The 8,197-nt window shown below is 38.8% G+C and overlaps 1 protein-coding gene across 1 annotated transcript; it reads right to left on the reverse strand.

Annotated features, from left to right (window-relative positions):
• Positions 1–1,512: 1,512 nt before the first annotated feature.
• On the reverse strand, positions 1,513–2,019 carry LOC142620454 (uncharacterized). The gene has a single exon (XM_075793817.1). It carries the CDS (start codon positions 2,017–2,019, stop codon positions 1,513–1,515), a length of 507 nt encoding a protein of 168 aa, XP_075649932.1.
• Between the last annotated feature and the right edge of the window lie 6,178 nt (positions 2,020–8,197).

The following is an 8,197-nucleotide window of genomic DNA, read 5'->3' on the forward strand; positions in this document are numbered from 1 at the left end:
GATTATAGTGTCTCCAACTAAAATATACAAGTCACAACAACTAGAAATTACTCCCTATATCTATCAACAACTAGACATTATTCCCCTGTATTTGTCTCGCTCAAAATTCAACATTCAACTCATCTTTTTTCCAATGTTTCTTGGGAATCAAGTAGCAATCAATAACATCAGCAATAAATATAGATAGAAAGGGCCTCTAGATAGAATTCTCATATAAGATTTATTGTGAAAATATAGACACTTCATTTTGCAACCATCAATCCATCAAAAGTAAAATCGTAATTTTAAAATATTTAAAAAGTAAATGTCGTTTGATCCATTTGATGAACATAAACATCACTCTAAAATAAAATTGAGTTCACCATGATAAAAATAAAATAAAGAACACGATAATCGGTTCACCCAATCAAAAGATCAAACCACATCATGACTAAATGGTTGATATGCATCCTTACACATTAAAAAAATGATGTAATTAAAAACAATATGAAAATTCATGAGATAAAACCCTAAAATAAAATTTTTGATTTTCCCTCCTTGAAAATGACTAATCAAATTGAAGATTAAGAGATAGGGTCACCAAAATAATGTTCTAATCATTAATGGCTTTAAAATAGCTTTAAAATCGTATTTTCCTCAAATAAGTAAGAAAATTAAGCAAAACCTACCAAAAGACAAACTTTATGCCAAATATGCCTAGTACACAGGTGCTAATTGGCACCTTGTCACAAAGACATGGGTTTCAATTGGTACTCATGTTCTGATTCCCATCAAATCTGAGTTTTGGCATATATTATATTCAAATGCGTTTAAGGATAAAACCAAGTTGAAAACTCCAAAGGCGAAAAGATGAAGTAAAAAATTAAGTTATTTTCTCTATCCCTCCTTCTATAAATAGTATCCATACCACTAAATTAAGGGACTTTTCTTTCAGAATCTCGATTTCTCCTGCTCTTACATTAAAAATTTTGAGTAGTGAGGTGCTGCGGAAATACTAAGAGAAAAAGATTAGAGGAGACATTAGTGTACTTATGCAACATTTACTCATCCTAAACTTTAAACATGTTCACTTGTACTATCAGTTCTTCATTACCCTAGGTTAAAGTAGAATTTATATCTTATATATAAAAAATAAAAATAAAAACAATGTGAGGAATCAAATTTGATCACCATTAAGCCGTTTGAAAAAGATCGTGCATATCAACCATCACAATATACATAGATGAATGTGTATTAATTAAAGAATTTTGCTAACATATGCCCTAAGAGCACTCAATAATTAATTATTTTTGGAAATATTTTCTCGGAAATTAAAAAAATATTGACAACTTTTTCAATTCCTGAGAAAATGTTTTAAAAAATGAATAACTTAAGGTATACATCAACCGGACTCTTAATTAAAACATGATTCATCATATTGGATGATATTTAATTTCATTTGTATAACTTTTTTTGTTGTTTTGTTGAGATAACCGCCCTTAAGGAAAACTTTATTCAGAGAAAATGAAAAACTTACAATGCATCATGAACAACTAGGGGAGCTATCTCTTCAAGCACGGTATCAAACCAAACCTGTAGCTCACAGCCAGACTTAGAGCATCTAGCTAAATGGTGGGCAACTTGATTGCCTGATCTTTCGACATAGGAGAAAGAACAAAAGTGAAACTCCCTAGCTAATACAAGAATGTCCTCAATGACATGACCACACTTAGGATTACTAACATCTTCCTTACAAATAGCTTTAATAAGGACCTCAGCATCACCTTCAAAAATAAAGTCCAATGTAGCCACTTCCTTTGCAAACTCCATAGCCCTTCGACAAGCCAAAGCTTCAACCATAGCTGCAGAGAAAGGGAGAGGGATACGTTGAGACAATGCCGCACTGACTAACCCATTAAAGCTTCGGACAACAATGCCAATACCTACAGAACCCAAATCTTTGAAAAGTGTTGCATCAAAATTAATTTTGGCATGATGCAAATTAGGAGGTGTCCAACGCACTAGTCTATTACTGGGCATAACAGCTCAGGGTTGACAGAATTGGGCATCTAGGAAATCAGACATCAAGTCCTTTGCTTTGTCACTAATTCAATGCAACTCCACTCTTTGTTCTTTAAGCCTGACCGCATTCCTATATCGCCAAATCAACCAGAACATCAGTGCTAACAAGTCAGTATTAATTCGGTCCCTCATGGTGAACACCAGACCCAGCAGAACATCAAAGCCATAAAGCTTATACTGAAACAACTTCATTAGCATGGCATCATCCTTCCAAATACCCAACAGAGAGGAACAGTACCATAGAGCGTGAATTGTGTCCTCATTTTCACACTGACAACCAGAGCATGTAGAGCATCAAAGCACCTTACGCCTCAACAGATTACACAAAGTAGGTAAAGCATTATGGGATGCACGCCAAAGAAAATGTTTGGCTCGATGGGGAACTTGAAGCTTCCAAATACCAGTCCACAAATCATGGTTATTGGCTTGCAAGGAGCTGCTAGGTTGCAGATTTCTAGCCACCCTAACAACAAGTCTGTAGGCGCTATGAGTAGTATAAGTACCATTTGTGGATGGGAGCCATACCAACTTATCAGGGATGCTACGATCACTTAGAGGAATTCCTAAAATCAGATTCGCCTTATAAGGAAGAAATTCATGCCTTATTAAATCTACTTTCCATGAATGGGAGGCAAAATCAATGAGGTCACTCACCGTTGAAGTAGGAGGGAGCTCAATAAGAGGGGAGATAGTTCTTGCTGCAGGCAGAGAGGGAATCCATTTATCTTCTCTAATCTGGACAGTGTGTCCATCACCAATTCTCCAAACTGCTCCTACATCGACAACATGACGAGCTTGAAGAATGCTTTTCCAAGCATATGAGCCCTTATTTGAGGGGGCACACTCCATGATGGAACAATTCAGAAAAAACTTAGCTTTGAACACTTTACAAAATAGGGAATTCCCACAAGTTTGAAGCCGCCAGACCTGCTTCACTAAGAGGGAGTCATTGAAGATGGTTAGATCACGAAAACCCAACTCTCCTTCACTCTTAGGACGACACATCTTCTCCTAACTCACCTAAGGGATTTTCCACTGCTCTCCTCTATAACCCCACCAAAATTTTCTAACTAGAGTCTCAATTTCTTTAATCAATCATTTTGGGAGCTTGAAGCAAGACATGGCGTAGGTGGGGATTGCTTGAATCACCGCCTTAATAAGAATCTCCCGGCCAGCTTGGGAGAGGAGCTTCTCCTTTCAACCCTTTAGCTTTTTCCAAATTCTCTCTTTAATGAGGCTAAAAGATCTTTTCTTCTCCCTTCCCACTAGTGATGGAAGGCCCAAGTAATGCTCATAGCAATGGGTCACTGAAACACCCAAAAAGATAGAGATGGCATTTCAAAGATTGTGGGGAGTGTTTGAGCTGAAGAAGATACTGGTTTTACCTATATTAATGCTCTGACCTAAGGCTTGCTCATACATAAACAACACGGATTGAATTTGGACACACTCTGCAATAGTAGCTCTACAAAACACCAAACTATCATCTGCAAAAAGAAGGTGAGACACATGAGGGCCAGTAGCACACAATGAAACCCCCTTGATATTTCCATTCTCTTCCGCCTTTTTTAACAAAGCGTGCAATCCTTCGGTGGCCATTAAGAACAGGTAAGGTGAGAGGGGATCACCTTGGCAAAGTCCCCGAGATGGAGTGATGAGGCCATGTGGCTGCCCATTAAGCAAGATTGAGTACGTGACTGATCTGATACAAGCTGAAACCAAAGCCACCCATTTTTGACAGAAACCCATTTTTAACATGGTTTTCTCCAAGAACACCCACTTCACTTGATCGTACGCCTTACTCATATCAAGCTTCAATGCCATATATCCTAGTTTTCCTGTTCTTTTTTGCTTCAAATAATGCAGATTCTCATGAGCAATCAAGATGTTATCAGAAATAATTCTTTCAGACAAGAAAGCACCCTGAGTCTCAAAAATCAGATAGGGAAGCAGAGGTTTTAAACGATTAGCTAGCACCTTAGCAATTATCTTATACAAAACGTTACTTAAACTAATTGGTCTGAAATCAGATACTTTCCGCGGACTATGGATTTTTGGAATTAAAGTTAAGAAAGTATGATTAAGTTTTTCAGGGATGTTACCTGAATTTAGGACTGAGAAAACGGCTTTTGAAACCTCACCCCCCACTTTGTTCTAGAACTATTTGTAGAAAAATGGTGGGAGACCATCAGGACCTAGAGATGTATTTGAGTCCATATGATGCAAAGCTGCATATATTTCACTAACTTCAAAGGGCTTAACCAAGTCAGTATTCATGGCTTCGATCACCTTTGATTCCACACCAGAAAGAACATGATCGAAAAGAGAGGGATTAGCCGAGGAGTACAGATTAGAGTAGAAGTTAAGCATTATATCCCCAACCTGAGACTCTTCTTTAGTCCAGATGCCCCCTGCATTCTCAATACCAAAAATTTAATTTCTTTTACTCCTTTTTGAAGCTCTACAGTGAAAATATTTAGTGTTCTGATCCCCAAATCCCAGCCAATCTAACTTTGATCTTTGGCTCCACATACGTTCTTCCAAAACCATGAGATTTTGAAGCTCCTCATTTAAGTTTTAACAGTGCAAGCATATCATTCCCACCCCCTGCCATTGAGCGAGCCTCTACTTTCTCCAAATCTTTTCTTACTTTGGCTAATTTCCAACAGACATTCCCAAAAACCTTTCTATTTGACATGGTCAACTGCTCTTGGCAATGACTGACCTTCGCCAAAACACTACTCATAGGGTCTATATTTAAGCCCATGTCCCACGCAGAATGAACCACTTGCTCACATCTTTCATCCATTACCCACATAGCCTCAAATCTGAATGGCCTCTGTGATCTATGAAAGTGGCTATTAACATCATCAGTACATAGCCAAATAGGTTTATGATCAGAGGAAAAACCTGGTAGGTGATGCAACTGGGCCGTTGGATATCTCTAAAACCAATCTGAGGAGGCCAAAGCTCGATCAAGCCTCACCCACACAATCGGACCGTCAAAGCAACGATTACTCCATGTATAAGGCAGCCCTGAGAAACCAAAGTCCTTCAGAGCATAGAAATCCAAACACTCCCTAAAACTTCGCATTTGACTCTCCGGCCTAATCGGGCCACCCAATCTTTCACCCAACCATGTGATCTCGTTGAAATCTCCAATACACACCCACGACAAATCAAGTTGAGTGCAAATCAAGTTGAGTGCTCAAGTGGCGGAGAAGTGACCAAGAATCTTCCCGGTTAGCAACTTCAGGAGCTCCGTAAAACCCTGTGAGGCGCCAGGTGTCATCAATTCTTGGATACACCACCGCATCGATGTGGTGAGAAGAGAACGTCCTAATATGGAGATTAGTGTCGTTCATCCAGAGAAGAGCCAAGCCCCCACTCAAATTTCTTCGAGGGACTATAAACAGATTATCGTAGCCTAAACGGCACTGCAGACGTTCTAAATAACTTTTCTTCTTCTTCGTCTCCATCAAGAACAGAATTTTGGGACCTTTTGCTTTCACTAATCCTGAAAGCTCGTGAACTCGCCGGTGGTTCCCAAGCCCACGGAAATTCCAGCTTAAGCAATTCCTGGCGAACAGCGGGGCTGGGGAACAGCCAATGTCGATAAAACATCAGAGAGAGAAGACCCATACGAGCTCATGCCTCTTTTTTTTTCTGAACAGGGGAGTCTGATATGTCTTCTGAGCAATGATCTCTCTTTTTCTTAACACTAGGCGAAGGGGACAGGTTGGGAGAGATTGTGGGCTTAAGTTGTTTAGGAGTTCGTTTGGGCTTAAGTTTAGCAGGCAACACATTCAAATTTGACAAATCCTGGAGAGGAGGCCTACTACTGAGGGGTTTAGTAACCGAGTTTGAGAAAGTTGGCTCATTTACTTGTCGCCCAACTGGTAGAGAATTATCCACTTTTTCTTCAGCCTTGCCTCGTGCATCCATAAGCCCATCTAAGTTGGAGTCCGATGCTGTCAAGTCTCTAGGATTCTTGCCAGGTACGTGATCAAACTTCTTTATGTCACAATCAATTTCCTTGAGCTTTGCAAGGAAAGGGTCACCGTTAGGGAAAGTACCTATGTTTTTAGGAAGATTTACTAGTTTGGAGATCTTAGGAGTAGTCTCTGTGTCTCCCAACGAGGAACCACCTCCATATGGGCTATCGAAATTATCGCTGAGCCGGTGGATGGCGGCTGGTGGTGAGGAGAATACAGCTTTAAGTTGTGAATCAGCCGCCAAGTCACCATCAAGGCTCAAAATCGAGACAACTAGACTTACATCAGCATTAATGGCTTCCTTATGCATATCCATTTCCGCATCTGGGTTTAAATCCGTCGGTGGCAAGGGACCTGAAAACTTCACCGATGCCTTATCCTTCTCATTCCCTCCTACACTAGACCTAGGATTATCAACACCCTTGTAAAAACCAGGGACGAAGACCACAGACTTATTATAGGGCCTATAAGGGGATGCTCTAATCGTGTGGTTATATTGCTTATCATTCTCCGTTAGGGAGCCTTTACTTCGAAGCCATAGTGTACAGTCCCTATCGTCATGATCCAATCACTCACACCAGTAACATAGGTTGGGGAGGCGTTCGTACTTGAAACTAACCCAATGCTTATTTCCATTTTCCAAAGTTATCAATCGTCCACGACATAGGGGAAGGGAGATATCCAAGGTTACCTTAACACGCATAAATCTGCCACCATCCTCCTCCACCACTCCAACAAAACGACAAACAACTCCAACAAATTCACAAATTGATTGGGCAACTTTGCTTGACATGTATCTAATCGGAATATTGTGGACTTGAACCCAGAACGAAGCTCGATCAAACTTAAGATCATTCACAAAAACGTCTTGATCATAACGTTGTAAGGCCACCAGATGTTTATTGAAGCACCAAGGTTCACTCTGAAAGACCTGTTCCAGATCTCCTTTTTTCTTAAATGCGAATAAAACCAGATGATCATCAAGTTTTCTCATTTTAAAACCCTCCGTAGATCTCTAGAGTGGTTTGAAAGTATTTGCTACAGCTTCCATGTTCAGCACACGTTTCGTTAGGAACTTAGCTGCAATAATAAACTCCACAGATCTGTGTTGATTCTGTAGAGTAAACTTGGAACCTTCCCTCTCGTTAAGAGAAAGATTGTTCCAAGTGCTTGTTAACTCATCCATTGGCTGATAGGAGTAAGGAAAAAAACAAAAAAGTGTATCCCAGGTACCCACAAAAAAAACCACTAGCTCTGAGGTAAACTTGTTACCTCGAGAGAGACACAGGCACCTCCAAAACAGGGGGGACAATCAATTCTACAGCCAACGAGATAGGAAGGAGAAAAAAACCTTTGAACTCAGCGAGAGAGAAACTAGGGTAAAAAATAGTTAGAAGATTAAGGCCCCGTGCATTCGTATAACTTGTTTGGAATAAATAACAGTGGCAACATGTGATTGCTTCATGAAAGCATTGAATACGGGGCCCACTATGGATTTGCTTTTTTCCTTCCTGTTTCTAGTGTTACTTGTCCGTACGAATTTTGGTTCGTTTCCAGAATGTCATGTGTGGACTCTGGATTCCAACTGTCAGGTGTCAACTGGTCCACTGATGACTGAATAAGCCTGGTGGTTTCACTGTGTCCAGTAAAAATGTTCCCTCTTTTTTGTTGTTTTTTTATTTAATTTTTTTAACAGTTTAATATTTATTCATTTACACTTGTATATAACTCTACTGACAAGAAAAAGGAGAGGAATATTATGAATGTATTCATCCATAAGATAATTAATTAATAGCTTTGTATGGCTTGAATGAAAATTCTCCATCTCATATATATATTAAATTATATTCAATTAATTATAATATATTATATATTTTTTATAATTTAAACTTTGGCTATTTTATGAAAAAAAATGTAAGAAGTTTTATTACTAGCATGAAGAAAAATGCTTGAAATGGGACAAAAGGATTTTTATCCATGGCTCGATTACTACCCATAAACGATAGGTATTCAAATAACAAAAAAAAAAAAAGTTTGATTAAGAAAAATCCACCTTAAAATTATTGGAATATTTTCATTTTACTTCAATTTTAAACAAAACTTGCAATATTATATTAAGTATTAAAATTATCAGTCACATG

The sequence above is a fragment of the Castanea sativa genome, chromosome 12, assembly GCF_040712315.1.
Source record: "Castanea sativa cultivar Marrone di Chiusa Pesio chromosome 12, ASM4071231v1".
Taxonomy (NCBI): Eukaryota; Viridiplantae; Streptophyta; class Magnoliopsida; order Fagales; family Fagaceae; genus Castanea; species Castanea sativa.